Source organism: Saimiri boliviensis, chromosome 15 (genome assembly GCF_048565385.1).
Source record: "Saimiri boliviensis isolate mSaiBol1 chromosome 15, mSaiBol1.pri, whole genome shotgun sequence".
Lineage (NCBI taxonomy): Eukaryota > Metazoa > Chordata > Mammalia > Primates > Cebidae > Saimiri > Saimiri boliviensis.
In genome coordinates, this window is record NC_133463.1 from 29,379,273 (window position 1) to 29,399,718 (window position 20,446).

General features: G+C 43.3%; 1 protein-coding gene across 3 annotated transcripts in view; it reads right to left on the reverse strand.

Annotated features, from left to right (window-relative positions):
* MTDH (metadherin) overlaps positions 1 to 8,521 on the reverse strand; it is an 86,692-nt gene extending 78,171 nt beyond the window's left edge. For 2 of the 3 annotated variants that reach the window (XM_039464472.2, XM_039464471.2), the window contains exon 1: positions 7,786 to 8,518. In XM_039464472.2, the coding sequence (XP_039320406.1) occupies positions 7,786 to 8,166 (381 nt within the window). In that variant the 5' untranslated portion in view covers positions 8,167 to 8,518. Of the gene's footprint in view, positions 1 to 7,785 lie in introns of all 3 variants that reach the window. The other variant, XM_039464470.2, reaches the window with a different exon arrangement.
* Between the last annotated feature and the right edge of the window lie 11,925 nt (positions 8,522 to 20,446).

Here is a 20,446-nt window from a genome sequence, read left to right on the forward strand (position 1 = left end):
ATTCTTCTATTTTTGGCTTAAATAACTGAATGGATGGTAGAGTAATTTATCACTTACAGAAAGGGGGAAGACTGGGAGAAGGCAAGAAATAACAGATTGTTTTGGAGATGTTAAAAATTTGAGATAATTTTTAAATGTTTGAAATAAATATCAGACTCCCAATCAGAGAAATCAAATATCCATCTAGACATGAGGTACTGGAAATGACAGAACAGTATAGATACAGACAGGGACTAATATACAGTTGTTCCCCATTACTAATGGATTCTGTATTGGTGAATTTACCTATTCACTAAAATTTATTTGTAACTCTAAAATCAATACTTGAAGTGCATTCATGGTCATTTGTGGACATGCACATGCACAGAGCTACAAAGTCCCAGTTGAGGTCAAGGCAATAGTCCACCTTCTTATTTCAGCTCTTGTCACTGTAAGTGTCCTGAGGACTATTTAGTGTCACATATTTTGCATTTTTGAGGTGCTTTTCTTGTTGGCGATTTTGCTGTTTAAAATGGTCCCTAAAGGTAATGCTGAAGTGCTTGCTGCCTAGCACTCCTAAAGTGTAAGAAGGCTGTGATATACCTTACAAAGGAAATAATGCATTAGGTAAGCTTTGTTCAGGCATAAGTTCAATGTTAATGAATCAACTATATTAAATGCCTTTAAACACAAACAGACATAAAACAAGACTACGTACTGTATACTGTACTGGTGAAAATATTGTGACCAGAATCTTGGACCTAACTTTGCATTTTCCCTGGGAGTACTAGTTTAGTACTTGCTAATTCAGTGGGAACTTTATAGAACTTCTGCAGATAAAGAGAATCAACTACACTGTTCTGTTCCAGTACTATTTGTAATGTACCTTCTATGTGTATGACCACTAGTAATGAGTTCTGTGCTCCTAATATAATGAGCAGACACTCAGATACTTACTGAATTATTATTAGACAGAACCACATGAAATGGCGATATTAGAACATTCCAATCTAAAAAATATGGCATAGCGAGGTGTGATGTGTGCCTGTGGTCCCAGTTACTCAGGAGGCTGAGGTGGGAGGATTGCTTGAGCCTGGGAGGCAGAGGTTGCAATGAGCCAACATCACACCACTGCACTCCAGCCTGGATGACTGAGTGAGACCCCAACTCAAAAAATAAATAAAGGCTGGGTGCAGTGGCTCACGCCTGTAATTCTAGCACTTTGGGAGGCCGAGGCAGGTGGATCACCTGAGGTCAGGGGTTTGAAATCAGCCTGACCAACAAGGTAAAACCCCATCTCTAAAAAAATAAAAATAAAAATAAAAATAAAATAAGTATGACCAGGCACAGTGGCTCACACCTGTAATTCCAGCACTTTGGGAGGCTGAGGTAGGTGGATCACCTGAGGTCAGAAGTTTGAGACCAGCCTGGCCAACGTGGTGAAACCCTGTCTCTACTAAAAAGACAAAAATTAGCTGGGCGTGGTGGCAGGCACCTGTAATCCCAGCTACTCAGGAGGCTGAGGCAGGAGAATCGCTTGAACCTAGGAGGTGGAAGTTGCAGTGAGCCGAGATTGTGCCATTGCACTCCAGCCTGGGGTACAAGAGAGAGACTTCATCTCAAAAAAAAGGCAATCGCATAGTTTCCACTAAACACGAAACATCATGCTAGGTGTTACAGTATATAACTCTAGCTGAGGAGCTACAGAAGGCTTTACAGTTGAAGCAGAACTGCAGCTGGGCCTTGAAGGACAGATGGAAACTGGTAGGGAGAGGCTGGGCACAGTAGCTAATGCTTGTAATCCCAGCACTTTGGGAAGCCTAGGCAGGTGGACTACTCGAGCTCAGCAGTTCAAGACCAGTCTAGGCAACATGGCAAAACACCATTTCTACAAAAAATACAAAACTTAGCTGGGCATGGTGGCATGGTGGTGTTCGCCTATAGACCCAGCTACTTAGGAGGCTGAGGCGGGAGAGTCACTTGAGCCTAGGAGGTTGAGGCTGCAGTGAGCCAAGATCATACCACTACACTCCAGCCTGGTTGACACAGCCAGACCCTGTCTCAAAAAGAAATTTAAAAATAAAAATAAGAAAATAAATTGGTAGAGAGAAAGAAGGGAATTTTAATAGATAAAAATAATGGCTGGGCACGGAAGCTCACTCCTGTAATCCCAGCACTCTGGGAGGCTGAGGCAGGTGGACTGTCTGAGCTCAGGAGTTTGAGAACATGCCTGGGCAACATGGTGAAACTCCATTTCTACAAAAAATACAAAAATAACCAGGTGTGGTATTGTGCACCTGTAGTCCCAGCTACTTAGGGCTGAGGCAGGAGGATTGCTTAAGCACAGGAAGTGGAGGCTGCAGTAAGCTGTGTTTATACCACTGCACTCCAGCCTGGGTAACAAAGTGAGACTGTCTCCAAAAACAACAAAGATGAAAATAATCATAAATAAAGAGACAGAGAAATCTAGCCAAGCAGAATTATTTCTTGTCTTAGGAGTAATGATGAGAGACAAGTCTAAGGTAGGGTTAGATCATGAAGAGACTTAAGTGCCATATCATGACTTTTGGATTTTATTCAACAGGTGATGGGGAAAATACTGAAGAGATGTGAACATCGAAGTTACATGATCAGGGTTGGGCTTCAAAAGACTCAACTTGCATGAGTGGGTAGAAAAGATTGGCAAAAAAGAAACTGGAAGCAGGAAAACCAGTTATAATGATGTTAGAATAGTCTAAGCAAAAGATAATAAAGCCCTAAAGTAGGGCAGTGGCAGTGAAACTGGAACAGAAGTAATGGCTACAAAAGACACTGCATACCGTTAGAATACAGTCAGTCATACATTGCTTAATGACTAGAATATATTCTGAGAAATGTATCTTTGTGCAAACATCATACAGTATACTGACACAAACCTAGGCTACAAACCTGTACAGCACGTTGCTGTACTGAATACTGTGGGCAATTGTAACACAGTGGTGTTTTGTATCTAGACAAAGAAAAGGTATAGTAAAAATACAATATAATAATCTTATGGGGTCACCATCATGTAGGCAGTCCTTCACCTCACAAAATTATAGCCAGATGAGGGAAACATCCATTTTCCACTACAAAGAGAAAAAGAAGGCTCACATGGGTATTTACCAGGCATGAATAATAGGAGTAAGCTGTATAAATACTTTCACTGGAAATCTTGCCATACTATGCATTCAACAATTATTTTTTTGAGTACCAAGCACTGTACAAGGCTATCTGGCAACAAACAAAATGAAACACTATAATTTTATTCATTGAGCTCAGAGATATGGCAATTACACTATAGCAAATCTCTATGAACATTCCTACACTAATATGCAAATAACCTGTACACTAAAATAAATTTTTGAGCTGGGCGAGGTCATTCATGCCTGTAATCCCAACATTTTGGGAGCCCAAGGCGGGAGGATGGCTTGAGGCCAGGAGTTTGAGGCTACAGTGAGCTATGAGCTATAATTGTGACTGTACTCCATCATGGGCAATAGAGCATGACTGTCTCAAAAAAAAAAAAAAAGAGAGAGACAATTTTCTTTGAAATTGATCCTGATTATGTGGTTCCATGTGACATTCAAAGCCAATTGATACAGGCCAGTTTTTGCACACTTCAATTTAAATCATTACTCAGATTAAAAATCAAATGAAATAGTATGAGTGCCTATTTAATACAGACTTTGAGGTAGGTGTCATGAAAAATACATATAATAATTTTTTAAAATGTCAAGAACAGAGGTGGGAGGGGAAGAAAAAAAATGCCAAGAACTAATCCCAGTAAAAAGTGACCCCCTCACTTTTAATTAGGTAACAAATTGTAATTCATGCCCTAGAAGACCTATGGCATGATTTTATTAGGGGATAAAAAACAAATTGTTAATAGAATTGCGGAAATTCCTTATAAACAGGTTGAGGTAAATACAGATTTAGCCACTGAAAATTTTGAAAACGGGAGCTACAAAATTTGGAATCATTTAAGAGAAAGCTAGAAATGACGAAATGAAAAGATCAGAGATCAGGAATCTACAAGCATCTTTTTTTTTTCTTTTAAGAGACAGTCAGCTGGGTACAGTGGCTCATGCCTGCAATCCCAGCACTTAGAGAGGCCGAGATGGGCGGTATCACATGAGGTCGGGAGTTCGAGACCAGCCTGACCAACACGGAGAAACGCCATCTCTACTAAAAATACAAAAATTAGCTGGGCGTGGTGGCGCATGCTTGTCATCCCAGCTACTCAGGAGGCTGAGACAGGAGAATTGCCTGAACCCAGGAGGCAGAGGTTGTGGTGAGCCAAGATCGTGCCATTGCACTCCAGCCTGGGCAACAAGAGCAAAACCCAGTCTCAGGAAAAAAAAAAAAAAAAAAAAAAAAAAAAAAAAAAAAAAGAGTCTTGCTGTGTTGTTTAGGCTGGAGAGCAGTGACATGGTCATAGCTCACTGCAGCCTTAAGGTCCGGGGCTCAAGTGATCCTCCCACCAGTGTCTCCCCAAATGCTGGGATTATAGGCATAAGCCACTGCACCTGGCCCAACCACTTCCACAAGCATTCAAAGTGGCTCTGTTCCAAGTAGCCAGGAATAACACTTTGAAGAATCCTGCAGTGTTTTAACTCAACTGAGATTTTCAATTTGCAAACAAGATACACTGAACAGAGCAAGGTGAAATGCCTTACTCAAGTTTAGTGTTTCCCATTCCTGCCAGGCTGACATAGTTGCCTTCTTTCAATACTGGGCCTTTACTGTTTCTCAGGCCTCTCACATTATTTTGCTCTTACTGCCCTCCCTTCGGCCCCCTTTTTAGACAGGGCCTGGAATTGGTTCACTGCAGCCTCCACCTCCTGGCTCAAAAGATCCTCCCATCTCAGCCTCTCAAATAGCCGATACTACAGGTACACACCACCACACTGGGCTAATTTTTAAAAACTTTTCATAGAGATGAGGTCTCACTATACTGCCCAGGTCATTCTCAAATTCCTAGGCACTCCTACCCACTTTCAAAGTCAGCTTCTGTGACAAGGCCTTTCATGCCCATCTGGGTCCACATCCAGGTTGTATTGTTAATTTTTAAAGTGTACCTTTTTCCACATGGGAAACAAAAAGCTCCCTGGAAAGAAAGTGAGCTTTTACATTTGTATCCCCGTCTCAGAGAGATATGCCAATATTTATTCCTTTTTACTGTTTTTTTTTTTTTTTTTTTTGAGACGGAGTTTCACTCTTGTTACCCAGGCTGGAGTGCAATGGCACGATCTCGGCTCACCGCAACCTCCGCCTCCTGGGTTCAGGCAATTCTCCTGCCTCAGCCTCCTGAGTAGCTGGGATTACAGGCACACGCCACCATGCCCAGCTAATTTTTTTTGTATTTTTAGTAGAGACGGGGTTTCACCATGTTGACCAGGATGGTCTCGATCTCTTGACCTTGTGATCCACCCGCCTCGGCCTCCCAAAGTGCTGGGATTACAGGCTTGAGCCACCGCGCCTGGCCTTTTTACTGTTTTTATTTGTAAACAGTATCTTGCTTTTCTTCAAGTAAATCCTTAGCACAGTTAAAGGTATCTAATGAGTACTAAATAAATGGCAGCTTATACTTCTTTGCCCTGTAAAGCTTCAGTTTTTCTAAGTGTGTCATGCCTCACAGTCAAATGTGAAATGAATTTAGTGGGTCATGAAGAGTAAAAAGGAAACAGCAGTTTTATGTGCACACTATAAAGTAAAATGTGTTTCTTACTGTGAGTTGCAGTCAGAAAAGCTTGAAAGCCACAGTTTTGTAAATGTTGGTTAAACTTCTCGAATACATTTTCACTATTTGGTAGATAAGGATAATTTCTTACCCAATTAACATTCAGCCATCCAGTCTTCTCATTCTCCACTCCTCAAAGCTATTGCTAGGTTTACTTATTTACTCCCCATTTCCTTAATGTGAATAAAAAGGAGGGGGTAAATCCTAGTCTACTGAGCATTTTTCACAGTACTGTGTAAGCATTCACCCGAGTCTGTATTCCTCCAGATGAGTCACTTGAGTGTTATAATGCACTTCGGATGGGCTCTTGGAGCACCTGCCTCTCTCAACTCAAGTCTATCTGAAATTCTACATGTCCCAAATAGGGCTTTGAAATCTTCACAATGTGCTTCATCCACATGGGTTTGTGCTTAATATGTGTGTGTGTGTGTGTGTGTGTGTGTGTGTGTGTGTGTGTTTCCAAGATTACCTTCTTTCTTTACCTTAGAGCAAGATTCTCTATTTTCACCATTTTACTTTGATAATTGGTAATTCTTGAGAGTCTCCACAAGTTTTAAAATTATATATGTTCCAAATCAGTTCTATTTTCGTTTCTCCTAACTTAAGGTAGTAATATTCACTGACAAAGTTGTGCCTTTTCTAGGTTTCGTATGTATCTTGCATTTTTTTAATCAGCAGGCAAAACGTGAAGGCCTATCCAAGCCTAATAATGCACTCACTGTGACCTGTCACATCTATAATCTAGTTTTCTTTTTGTTACCAACAAAACTCTTGTTAGTTTGAACTCACACCTCATTTCCTCCAATAACTTTCCTAAAGCCCTCCAATAAAATGTCTCCTACCCTCCAAACCTCATGAACACTCAGTTCGAACCTCTTTAACACCTATCAGGCTATGCAAAATTCTAATTATTTATGAATCTGTCTCCTACACTACTCTCCAAGATTGACTCTATGTGGATACTCTGCACTGCCCTCCAAACACCAGAGTGCAAATTTCACATAGTACGGCCTTGGTATTTGCTTACTTAAATTGTACTGAAAAGGTGAAGAGCTTAATTCGGTGGATATAAAAATAGGTTAGGTGCTGTTTCTAACTCTGCAAACCCTCCATAGTCTCAATTTGCTCAAGTGTAAAATATTTTTAAAATGTTTAAAACCATGAAAGATATAATGGGAGAACCATGGAAATGGCAATAAAGAATAAAGTAAAACATGAAGGTATAAGACAGATGTGATGCCCTCTGCCGCTTCCACACGTGGCCCAGTAAATCGGTGCCTGAATTCCTCTCTCGGCTTTCACCATTCTGCCCTGTCATCCCCTTTTACTCTATTTCACAAACCTACCACACCACGGAGTGTGCAACAGACTCCTTCGCTGAACTCGCCTTAGGTCTCTCATAGGACCATATACCTCCAAGCGTATTAGGTAACCGCCTCCCTCTTGCCTTGCTCCTGTTCCGGCCTCTACTGGCCACAACTGCCAGAAGAGTGGGCAACCATTTCCGTTGAACAGTCCCAACTAAAATGGAAGCGCGTCTAGACCTGGACACCTTTAATCCCGCATAAGCCCCAGAATTTCTAGGTCACCGTATTTCCGCCACTGGCTACTGTTTCAAAGCGACTTGAGACAGACATCTGTCTTCAGAGCGCAGCCTTTCCACAACTTCCCAACGCCACCTTAAGGTCCCACTACGCTCCACATGCAGCCGACTCTGCGGGCCTCAAGGAAGGGTGCTGTGCTCCTCCAGCGGTCAAGGTTCCCAAAGACGGCCTGACCTCTGCGCGCCTATCTAAACGGACCCCCAGACCTAACTTCCTCCCTCGAAACTGGGCTTCCCTACCCGTCCTATACTTCCTGAGTTTCCCCCATTTCCCAAATACCATGACCACCTATCGCCTCCTCCTCCACTTTGGGAGATCTGCCTCTCGGCTTTCGACTAAGCACTCTCTTCCCTCCCCGGCCTGGGCGCGGCCTCCCCCCAGCTGGAGGGTCTCCACGCCGGCCCTTCGCCCCTTCTCTACCGCCGCTCATCCCCTACTCACTTTGGGCTTCTCCGGCAGTTTCTTCCGGTTCTTCTTCTTCTGTTCCTCGCTCCGGAGATTCTTTAGCAAGGCTAGGTCGTCAGGGGCTGCGCCCGGCGCGACCGCCGTCTCCTCCCGCTTGCGGGGCGGGCTCCTCCGCTTTTTGCGGGCGCCGGCGCAAGCCGCGGCCCAGCCGTAGCCCAGCAGAAACAGCAGCAGCAGCCCGAGCGCGCCCGTGCCCACCAGGATCACCCAGCCGGGGTACCGCTTCGGCTCCAGCCCCAGGTCGAGGCCCAGCTCGGTGCGCAGAAAGCCTAAGCCGACCGAAAGCATTTCCCGCAGCCGGGCCGAGCCCTCCTCGGCCTGCTGGGCCAGCTCGTCCTGCCAGCTCCGTGCAGCCATCTTCCTTCCCGTCAGAGGGACTCGCAGGATGACGCCGGGGCGCGGAGACGCCGTGGAAGAGTCAAGGGAAGCGAAGACGGGCCAGGCCGGGTGGCCTCAGGCCCAGTGCATCGCGGCCGCCCCTCGCGCTGGAGCCGGGGATCGGCCGCTGCCGCCGCGGGGAGGGCAGAGGGGTCTCCCAGGTCCCCCCGCTGTCAGCCTCACTCCGCCGCCGCCAGGAGACCCGGGAGGCGGGAGGGAGTGTCTCCAGTGGCGGCCGCTAAGCGGCGTCTCGGCGCCAGCGCCAGGCCCCACCGTCCTCCCTCGGCGGAACAATGGCGGCTCGCGCCGCGACCCACGCCGCGCGCGGGGCCGACCGTGGGTCACGTGGGCGCCGATGGGCGGGGCGTGGGCGTCACGTGGGAATCGGGCGAGGTCGGGTGGGGCGAAGGCGAGGCCGAGATGGTTGGTGGTGGTCGGTTCCGGCCTGGTTAAGACGCGGCTTTGGGGACCTGTGACTGTCGACGAGAGGCTGGGAGGGGTTAGTTGGCGGACGCCTCCGTGGGGTAGCTGGTGGCGCTGAGTTAGGAGACGTGGCGCAACGACTAAGTGCAGGGGAGGGGCCCCGTGGAAGGCGGGGGCGGGGAGGAGGATGCAGCGCTAAGAAGCGGGTCACCGGGTCTAGGTCAAAGTCTCCCTGGCAGGTGTAGGGCTCTTCAAACCTTTTTGTGGAGTGGTGAGGTGGAAGCGCGTTTCCTCCCTGGGGGCACCGGTCCGCCGGATATTTCCAGAACGAGCTCAGCGGAGTCTGACGCCGGGCATTCTTCTTCCGGGGCCTAGATTTAATTCACAAATTGGATATTTCTCTCTGGGGTGTTTCTCCCCAGGGCAACTAATACCCTGCGTGCCTGCCAGTTGCCAGGCTGGCGAGGACGCGTTCGCGTCGTTTGGCTCATTCACTCTTGCTCTCAGTCCCCAGAATTCAAAAGTTGGAAAGACCGTGGGCGGCACTATTCTTTCCTACTAATTTGTAGCTTTAATAACGCGTAAGAGGAAGCACATTAGATTGTATTTACATGTGGAGGGAGCTTTCTCGGTACGTTTTATTTTAAGCTTTACAACACTGCAAAAGGAGTTTCCAAAATTTTTTTATTTGCTATGTTGTCCATCTCTGGGATGCAGCTATAGAAGGAAACGAATTGCCTTTTCAGATTTTAATTATAAGGAAAATGTTTGAAGGCTGCCTTACAGTGTTTTTTTTGTTTGTTTGTTTGTTTTTGTTTTTTGTTTTTTGTTTTTTGAGACGGAGTTTCGCTCTTGTTGCCCAGGCTGGAGTGCAATGGCACGATCTTGGCTCACCGCAACCTCCGCCTCCTGGGTTCAGGCAATTCTCCTGCCTCAGCCTCCTGAGTAGCTGGGATTATAGGCACGCACCACCATGCCCAGCTAATTTTTAGTATTTTTAGTAGAGACGGGGTTTCACCATGTTGACCAGGATGGTCTCGATCTCTTGACCTCGTGATCCACCCGCCTCGGCCTCCCACAGTGCTGGGATTACAGGCTTGAGCCACCGCGCCCAGCCGTGCCTTACAGTTTTACGATTATATTTTGCTATAAAGAAACTGTATTTTATCTGTAAATGATAATTAGCATGTAAGAAACTACAGATTCACTTAAGTGACTTTCTCAAGGACTACAACAGGGTTAATACTAATAAGCACCAAATACAAAAAATGTATTTTGACCTATCTTGCAGGAGTGTTGTGATGCATATTGTGATTAATGTGTGGAAGGGAGTTTTGTAAATAATAAAATTATTTCTTATTTAAAGACTAAATTAGGAGACCAAAAACTTAGAAAATGTTATTGGGATCTGCTTTAACTCCAGAAGTTTGGAAATTCCATTTATACTTGTGAAATAAGATGTATAATTCTACAAATGTGTTTTGGTTCCAGAGATGCGAAGGGTCATGATTTTCCTAAGAAGTTACACTGAGTATTCTGACCGTTCTAGATAAATATCTTTGAATTTCTGAATTAAACTATTATAGTAATGGCTGGCACAATGGCTTATGCCTCTAATCCCAGCACTTTGGGAGACTGAGGTGGGCGGATCACCTGAGTTCAGGAGTTCGAGAGCAGCCTGACCAACATGGAGAAACCCCATCTCTACTAAAAATACCAAGTTAGCTGGGCATAGTGGGACATGTCTGTAATCTCAGCTACTTGGGAGGCTGAGACAGGAGAACTGCTTGAACCCGGGAGGTGGAGGTTGCAGTGAGCCGAGATTGTGCCACTGCACTCCAGCCTGGGCGACAGAGGGAGAGTCTCAAAATAAAAATAAAAATAAAAACTATTACAATAATAATAGTGGGGTTTGCCAGTCCCTTTTTTCTGTCCTTTAATCTCAACAATAGAAAACAACAACAAAAAAATACTTTAAAAACAAAAATGAAGTCATACGCTATTTACTTTTTTGCGCTTGAGGTAGCCTTGAGTATATCAAGTAATAAAGCCCACCAGAAACATACCTGTAGTCCAAAAATGTTAGGTTTATTCATTTGCAATACAATGGAGTTTAGGTAAAATTTAAATGAAGCAATGCTTTGAAAGACTCAAAGCAGGCTAAACATGGAGGCTCATACCTATAATCCCAGCACTTTGGAAGGTTAAGGCAGGTGAATCACCTGAGGCCAGGAGTTTGAGACCAACCTAGGCAACATGGCAGAACCCTGTCTCTTGTAAAAATGCAAAAAGCAGGCCGAGCAAGGTGGCTCACACCTGTAATTCCAGCACTTTGGAAGGCCAAAACAGGTGAATCGCATGAGGCCAGGAGTTCGAGACCAGACTGAGCAACATGGCAAAACCCTGTCTCTTGTAAAAATGCAAAAAATAGTTGGGCATGGTGGCACACTCCTGTAATTCCAGCTACACAAGTGGCTGAGGCATGAAAATCTCTTGAACCCAGAAGGTGGAGGTTGCAGTGAGCCAAGATTGTGCCACTACACTCTAGCCTGGGTGACAAAACAAGATTCTTGTCTTGGAAAACAAAAAACAACCTCATATCGAAGTGGTGCTGTCTGTAAGGAAGTTAATTAATATCAAGTCTAGCCTCAATAGAGTGAGAATCCTAATTCCTTATAAATGACAAAATTAAGCTGTTGTGTCTGCACCTGGTTGGAAATAAGGACTGCTTTTTTTGGGAGTGACCCATGCAGTGGAATACCGCCCAGAGATGAAAAGGAATGAACTATGAAGACATGTACCAACATGGATTTATGCTGAGTGAAAGAAGCCAGATAAAAAAGAGTACATAAAACTTGAAAATGCAAACTAATCTATAGTGACAGCAAATGAGTGATTCCCTGGGGATAGGGGCAGAGTGTGGTGGGAGCAAGGAGAAATGGGAGAGAGGGAGGATTACCAAGGGATACCAGGAAACCCTTGCAAGTGATCAATACGTGCATTATTTTGATTGTGGTGGTGGTTTTACTGGTATATATTTCAAAATTTATCAAATATATAAAGTATTGTTTAATTCTTTAATATTAAAGAGTGTTGAAGTATATTCAATATTTCAATAAAGCAGTTCAAAAAAAGATTTTAAAAATTCACAGACTGAAGATCTAGTATTTGATAGAACAAAGTGTCTGTAGTCAACAATAATTTATTGTACATTTAAAAATAAAAGTATAATTGAGTTGTAACACAAAGAATAAATTCTTGAAGTGATGGATACCCCATTTACCTTGACGTGACTGTTATGCATTGTATACCTGCATCAAAATGTCTCATGTACCCTATAAATACATTGACTATGTACCCCCAAAAATTAAAAAATAAAGTGACTAACAGAGCTCAGATCCTAATAAGAGTGAGATGTTCCATTTTCACTGATAGGATTTCAAAGTTTCTGCCAACTATGATTTTAAAGAACAAGGTTTTGGCCGGGCGCGGTGGCTCAAGCCTGTAATCCCAGCACTTTGGGAGGCCGAGGCAGGTGGATCACGAGGTCGAGAGATCGAGACCATCCTGGTCAATATGGTGAAACCCCGTCTCTACTAAAAATACAAAACATTAGCTGGGCATGGTGGCACGTGCCTGTAACCCAGGAGGCGGAGGTTGCGGTGAGCCGAGATCGCGCCATTGCACTCCAGCCTGGGTAACAAGAGCAAAACTCTGTCTCAAAAAAAAAAAAAAAAAAAAAAAAGAACAAGGTTTCTCCACACTATATCTTTGATGTTTATTAACAAAAGCATTTTTTAATGGGTTTGCACAATATCCACTTAAAATACCATTTATAATGGCGAGATATTGTCTGTCTCTGATTTAACATACTTTATTGTTGTAAGTTAGGTTATTGACAGGATTTCTGTTTTTGTTTTTTTGCCATTAAATGTAGTTCTGTCGTGAACATGTTTGTAACTAAAACTTTGTGAATATCCATGATTACTTCCTGAGATGGAGTAGTGGTATTATAATTGCCTGACCCATAGCTCACCATTTGTGAATTACTTTGTTTCAAAATTTTAAGGGTCATGAAGAAGTGATACTTAATGCCCTTCATTTTATAGAGGAGGAAAAGGGAGCTTCAAAGAGTTTGAGTGACAGAGCCCAAACAGGAACTCAGACCTCTCACTGCTCTTGACCCTCAGTCACTCCTCTTTTTCAGTATACTGTGTGGTCAATTATTGGGATTAGTGTGTGTATTAGTTTGCTACGGCTGCCATGACAAAACACCACACACGGAGTGACGTAAACAACAGAAGTTTTTTTTCCTCACAGTTCTGGAGCTGGTAGTCCAAGTCACGTGGCAGCCTGGTTGGGTTCTGGTGAGAGTCCTCTTTCTGGTTGCAGAAGTAGCTTATGTGACAGCTGGTGAAAGAAAAATGATGGCTTGGGTCTTGAAAATGTAGATTCTTGCCATTATAAACTATTGGGTCACAGAGTTACACACCTAGGAGAATGATTTTATGGTAAAGCAGGGAATGAGAGTGTGCCAAGAATTTGGAGACACAGTCAGGAAAGGGTTATTCTCAGAATAAAGGAAGAATTAGTAAATAATGAAACTACCTGCAGAAGTATGCTCAGAATCCTAAGCTATTTTGCAAATGTGTTGCTGCAAGGGCCAAGATGTTTACTTTAAGAGATCAGAAGATAAGCTAAGAATCCCTATGGTACTAAAAACTAGATTTTATCAATTGTAGCTCAAGGGAACATCAGAGTGGGGACCAGGAATGCCTGGAAGCTATGAAAGTGATAACAGAAATAAAAGTTATGGTCTACTCATTCAGTAGAATACATATGTGGTAGGCCGGGCGGGGTGGCTCAAGCCTGTAATCCCAGCACTTTGGGAGGCCGAGGCGGGTGGGTCACGGGGTCAAGAGATTGAGACCATCCTGGTCAACATGGTGAAACCCCGTCTCTACTAAAAATACAAAAAATTAGCTGGGCATGGTGGCGCGTGCCTGTAATCCCAGCTACTCAGGAGGCTGAGGCAGGAGAATTGCCTGAACCCAGGAGGCGGAGGTTGCGGTGAGCCGAGATCACGCCATTGCACTCCAGGCTGGGTAACAAGAGCGGAACTCCGTCTCAAAAAAAAAAAAAAAAAAAAAAAAAAGAACACATATGTGGTAAGAATATAAAGAATATAAAACCATGCATGGGAATAATGAACACCAAATTTGAGATAGTGATTATTTCTAGGGAGAGTAGGAGAGAAATGGGATGAGTGAGAAGTATACAGGGGAACTACAAATATATAATGTTTTCTCTCTGAAACTAGGTTATGAGTTATGAATACATGGATACTCCTTATCACTACTTTTTGTATGACTAAAATGCTTTGTAATTAAATTTAAGTGACAAAAATTAAATGATAGCTGGGTGTGGTGGCCAAGGCTTGTAATCCCAGCACTTTGGGAGGCTAAAGCCAGCAGATTGCTCGAGCAGAGGAGTTCAAGACCAGCCCGGGAAACATGGCAAAACCCCGTCTTTATAAAAGGTGGAAAAATTAACTGGGCATGGTGGCACACTCCTGTCACCCCACTACTCAGGAGGCTTAGGTGGGAGGATCACTTGAGCCTAGGGAAGTCAAGGGTGCAGTGAGCTGAGATCTCGGCACTGCACTCCAGCCTGGGCGACAGAGTGAGACCTTGTCTGGAAAAAAAAAGAAAAAGAATATTTGCACTCTGTTCTGAGCTTTTTGTTTGTTTGTTTGTTTGTTTGAGACAATCTCACTCTGTTGCCCAGGCTAGAGTGCAATGGCACAATCTCAGCTCACAGCAACCTCTGCCTCCCGGGGGTTCAAGCAATTCTCCTTCTTCAGCCTCCCGAGTAGCTGCGATTACAGGCATAATCCACTATGCCTGGCTGATTTTTGTAGTTTTAGTAAAGATGGTGTTTCACCATGTTGACCAGGCTGGTCTTGAACTCCTGGCCTCCAGAGATCCACCTGCCTCGGCCTCCCAAAGTGCTAAGATTACAGGCATGAGCCCCCATGCTGGGCTTGCTCTGTTTTTCCAAGTAAGGTCTTGTCTTTTTGGCTAATCAGTCTCCTTGGGTCATTTATTCAGTAATTCCTTGATCAGATTCCATTAAATCCTAACTCTTAGCTTTAAGGAAGCAAAAATCTCAAAACCTAGTTAGGCTTCTTTGGGAAGTTGAGGCAGGAGGAATGCTTGAGTCCAGGAGTTCAAGTTAGTAGAATGCTATGATTGCACCTATGAACAGCCACTGTGAATAGCCCAGGCAACAAACACAATGAGATCTAATCTCAAAAATAAACAAATCACCAAAAAAATACCTAGTGAGGACAATGATACAAGGGAGTGTGGTTCTAGTATATTGATTTGAGCCTGGGAATCATAGTGGATGCTGCAGTGCACTTCCTGGATTCCTCTTCAGGAATGAAGGATTTATTCCCCAACTCTGGGAAACATCCAGAAGACATCCCTAAGCTCTCATACTTTGGGGGAGATTACTTAGGAAAACTTACTCAGCCAAAGTCATGCCTCTTCGTAGGGATAACTCACATCCAATGGACTGATCATGTTTGGCAGGGGAGTTTAAAGTCCTGGCCTTCTTGACCCAATTTGGAAAGTTCCCAAGAACCATCCCAGCTCAGAGCACTCCATGCGCTTGGTTGAGGACTCTTGGTACATCTCAACTGGGCTCTTCCTCTGCCCAATCCTACTTCCTTCTCCTTCCACTGGCATTGGTTCCAAGAGCACCTCCTAATGTCCTGCTTGCTGATCTGTCTGAAAGTCTGCTTCCCAGACAACCAACCTGTAACAGGGTGATGAAGTATTTGAAAAGTGTTTTATATCACTGAGGAGAGAGGTACTGTTTATGCAGAGATGTAGTGGAACACTAAATGCGATATGTTCAGGTTAAGTCTTGAAGGATGAATTAGGATATTGCTAAAAAGAGAAGGCGGGTGAGGATGGAGAGGAATTTCCAAGAATAGGATCAGAAAAAGCAGAGGCTTGGGCACAGGAGAGAACATAATATGTCTGGATTATGAGAGACCTGTTGTGTAACGAGTAAGAAAGTGCATTTGGTGTGGGAGTGAAGAAGAGGGAACTGTCAAGAATGACCCCTAGGTTTCTCACTTCCGGTTTACAGATGATGGTGCCATTCACTAAAGTGGGGCATACTGGGAAAGAACTAAGTTTTACAAGCCGAGATTGGTTTTCTACATGTTGATTTTGAGACGTACCAAATATTTAGATGAAGATGTCAAGTAAGCAGGTGGATATATGGGTATAGACCCCAAAGTGGTGATCAGAGTTGGGGGTACCTCTTGGTTTCCTTGCTCCAGCTTTTCATTCCTCAATAATTTGATGCTCTCTATAAGTTCTGCCCCTTGCACTTGATCTTCTGAATGGATGGAATTTGTTTCCTTGCTTTTTCTAGTTTGTTCCTGTTCATTTTTTTAATATCTCAAACGAAATGTCATTTTCTCCCAGAAGCTGTGCCCAACCACTAGATCAGGTCATTTCCTCATGTTATGGATTTTCATAGTACTGTAAACTTTCAGAGTATTTTTCAAAATCATAATTTCACATTAATTCATGTGATTATTTTCTCTCTCCTTCTGACTAGAATTTTCATGAGAACAGGAACTCTGTTTGGTTTTGCTCATCTTTGTACCATATCCTATACTTGGCTAATGCCTAGCACATGGTAGGTGCTCAGAATATATTTGAAAGAATAGTTAATATTCATGTTAATGTGAATAAAAAAGACTGATAGCTATTTACACATGGTGCAAAGCTGTTTCTCTAATTGAATGCATCAGTTAGTATTTTGTGGCAAAAAGATTCTCGGATTCCTGCTGGTTACCCCTACCTCCTAGTATTTACGTCCTTGTGTAATCCTGTCCCCATGCATATGTGAGGAACTTGTGTCTTGCTGTAACCAAAAATATGGCAAAAGGAGATGGGATGTCACTTCCATCATTATGTTACATAAAATTGTAGCTGCCATCTTGCTAGTAGACTATTTTCTCTTTCCTTTGCTGGCTTTGGTGAAGTAAATATCCATCAGAAGAGGCCCACGTAGCAAGAAATGAGCTATGAGCAGCCAGCAAGGAAGCAAGACTCTCAGCCTGATGACCCAAAAAGAACTGGGACTCCCGCTTGCAACCTCATGCATTCTTACCTTTGGAAACAGATCACTCCCTGATTGGTCATCAAATGACTCCCCAGTCCTGGCTGACACTTTCTGAGAGACCCAAAAACGCAGGAGGAGGCACAGATGTGCCCATATTCCTGACTCACAAAAGCTATGAGATAGTAAATGTGTATTTGTCTTAAGCTGCTAAATTTGTGATAACATTGTTACGTAGTGAGAGAGCACTGATTTGGTATTGTGGTACCTGGGAATGCAATGCTGCTATAAAAAATACCAAAATATGTGGAAGTAGCTTTTAAACCAAGGAGTGGTAAGAAGCTGGAATAATTTTGAGGAACTTGATAAAGTCCAAATTGCTTGAACATACTGTTAGTAGAAACTTTAAAGACTTTAAAGGACTTTATGGACATAAAGTGGTTAAAACACTACCAAGTTCATGACCTTTCCTCTGTGTGTTCTTGGAGAGAAAGAGAGAAAGAGAGTTCCCTGGGGTCTCTTCCTCTTCCTATGAGGACGTCAGTGGTGTCAGATTAGGGTTCCACTCTTATGAACTCATTTAAACTTAATTACCTCCTTAAAGACTCTATATCTCCAAATATAGTCACATTGGGGGTTAGGACTTCAAAATATGAATTTGTGGATGGAGGAAGTAAGACCACCTCTGTAGTCTTTGAGGACAAGGATGTAATAAAGCTAGTTTGCCAGCATCCCTTGCTAGAACATGTGCTCCACTGGGGCAGGAAGGGTGTCTGACTTGTATAACATGGTACTCATAGCACTTACTGCAGTGCCTAGTCATGTAAACATGTATTGAATGAATCAGTGAATGTTGTATTGGACGGTGGGTGCAGAGAAGGCTATCTCAGTGGTCTAAGATGTGAGGTACCCCAAGTACCTAAATTCATTCAGCGTGGGAATGAAGAGAAAGGCTGACAATGAATGGCAATAAGCAGTGACAGTAAGAAGTGGGATAAAGCAGAGGGAAGAATCGTGGGTGTGTAATGCTCTGTGACTAAGTGACACAGTGATCACTGTCCCATTAGTGAAAATAGAGAAACTGAGAAAAGTTAGCTCATTATTACTAATCCTCACTTTGAAATGAGATTGCTGTCATTAATTTAGGACTAATTATGATTTATAAAACTGAATGTTCTCATGGCTTCTTCCAGCTGTTCCCTGAATGTTCTCTAAGATGTGATTTATCTCCCTTTCAGCAACATTCAGGTATCCTGTATTCTTACCACTCTCACCCTACTTTAGTGGCCTGAAGAGAATTATAAGCACTAGGCTGGGCAAGGTGGCTCACATCTGTAATCCCAGCACTTTGGGAGGCTGAGGTGGGCAGATGGCTTGAGCTCAGGAGTTCAAGACCAGCCTGGACAACAGGGCAAAACTCGGTCTCCACAAAGTACAAAAAAAATTAGCTGGGCATGGTGGTGCATGCCTGTAGTCCCCCAGCTACTTGGGAGGCTGATAGGAGGATCATTTGAGCCTGTGGAGGTCAAGGCTGCAGTGAACTATGATGGCGCCATTGCACTACGACTTGAGCGACAGAGTGAAATCCTATCTCAAAGCAACAATAACAACAACAACAAAGAAAATTGTAAGGACTAGAAATACACATTTCTTTTTCTATTTTTTAAAAATTATTTTATTTGATTTTTTTTTTTGAGAGAGGGTCTTTCTCTGCCACCCAGGCTGGAGTGCAGTGATGCAATCATGGCTCACAGCAGCCTTCACCTCCCAGGCCCAAGTAATCCTCCTGTCTCAGCTGCCCAAGTAGCTGGGACCACAGATGCATGACTTAACACCTGACTTTTTTTTTCTTTTTTTAAATTTTTGTACAGGCAGGGTCTCCCTGTGTTTCCCAAGCTGGTCTCAAACTCCTGGGCTCAACCAGTCCTTCCACCTCAGCCTCCAAAAGGGCTGAGATTACAAGCATGAGCCACTGCACCCAGCCTCTCTTAATAATACTACTTCTTTTATTTGTGGTAGCTATAGTAGAAATAGAAATTATGGTCATTGGCTGGGCTTGGTGGCTCATGCCTGTAATCCCAGCACTTAGGGAGGTCAAGATGGGTGGATCACTTGAGGTCAGGAGTCTGACCAACATGGTAAAACCCTGTCTCTGCTAGAAATACAAAAATTTAGCTGGGCATGGTGGCATGCTCCTGTAGTCCCAGCTACACGGGAGGCAGAGGCAGAATTGCTTGAACTCAGGAGGTAGAGATTGCAGTGAGTCGAGATTGCACCATTGCACTCCAGCCTGGGTGACAGAGCCAGACTCCATCTTAAAAAAGAAAGAAAGAAAGAAAGAAATTATGGTCATGTTGGGCATCACAAAGATATAAAACCTCTAGGTACTAGTGCTCTTTATTTCAAGATTATTTCTCTTTTCTTCACTTCTTCCTTGTATTTATAATTCTAAGGGAATGACTCAAAACTAAATTTCTCAGTTCTCTAGCTGAGTTATTTATGAATGGAAATTTGCATCTAATGGCAATCTACTTTCTGAAAGAGCTCATAATTACAACAATCTCAGTTTTTTTTGAACTTTTTGAACATATCTCTTATGAACACTTATTTTGAACATATTTCTTATGAACAGACTATTCTTAGCTAACTTTAAAACTATAACTCAAGGCCAGGTGCAGTGGCTTATGCCTGTAATTCCAGTACTTTGGGAGGCTGAGGTGGGTAGATCACTTGAGGTCAGGGGTTTGAGACCAGACTACACAACATGGTGAAACCTCATCTCTACTAAAAATGCAAAAATTAACTGGATATGGTGGCATGTACCTGTAGCCCCAGCTACTAAGGAGGCTGAGGCAGGAGAATAGCTTGAACTTGGGAGGCTGTGGTTGCAGTGAGCTGAGATTGCACCACTGCACTCTAGCCTGGGCAACAGAGTGAGACTGTCTCAAAAAAACCCCAAAACAAAACCAAACCCGAAACTCAACAGACTGTTAAATATAGATTTAGCATAGTTGGATAACATCTGCTAATAAAATTTAGCCCCAAGAAATTACTTATTATTAATGATTGGAATCTTTCTTCTAGCCTTTGCCCTAGCTGCTCTAAAAGAGCAAAAAATACATTCAGTATTTAGACACACTCTGCTTCCAGACTGTGTTAATGTTCTTTATGAGTAGGCAGCATTTGCTGCTACTCACAAGTCCTTGAGAAGAGGATTTGCTCATTGGGTTAGGGCTTTTATAATTAGCTGATGTATCGACCATTTAAAACTATTGCTTCATGTTAACGTCCACCAATTTTAGTAAAGTTATCTCTCTTTGTACAGAAATTTGAATAATTCTTTGAATGTTTTATTGCTCCTTGCCTTAAATACTCTATAACAATTAGTGAACATGAAATAGCATTTAGTAACCAAAAAACACATGAATTGTAAATGTGACATTGAAATTGCAAGATATTTTAATTAGGATAAAGATTTAGCTGCTTTAACAAAGACCAACACAAATTTAAACAGAATAGAATTTTCTTTCTCTAATCTGTCACACGGGGTAGAGTTTTTTTTTTTTTTTTTTTTTTTTGAGACGGAGTTTCGCTCTTGTTACCCCAGGCTGGAGTGCAATGGCGCGATCTCGGCTCACCGCACCCTCCGCCTCCTGGGTTCAGGCAATTCTCCTGCCTCAGCCTCCTG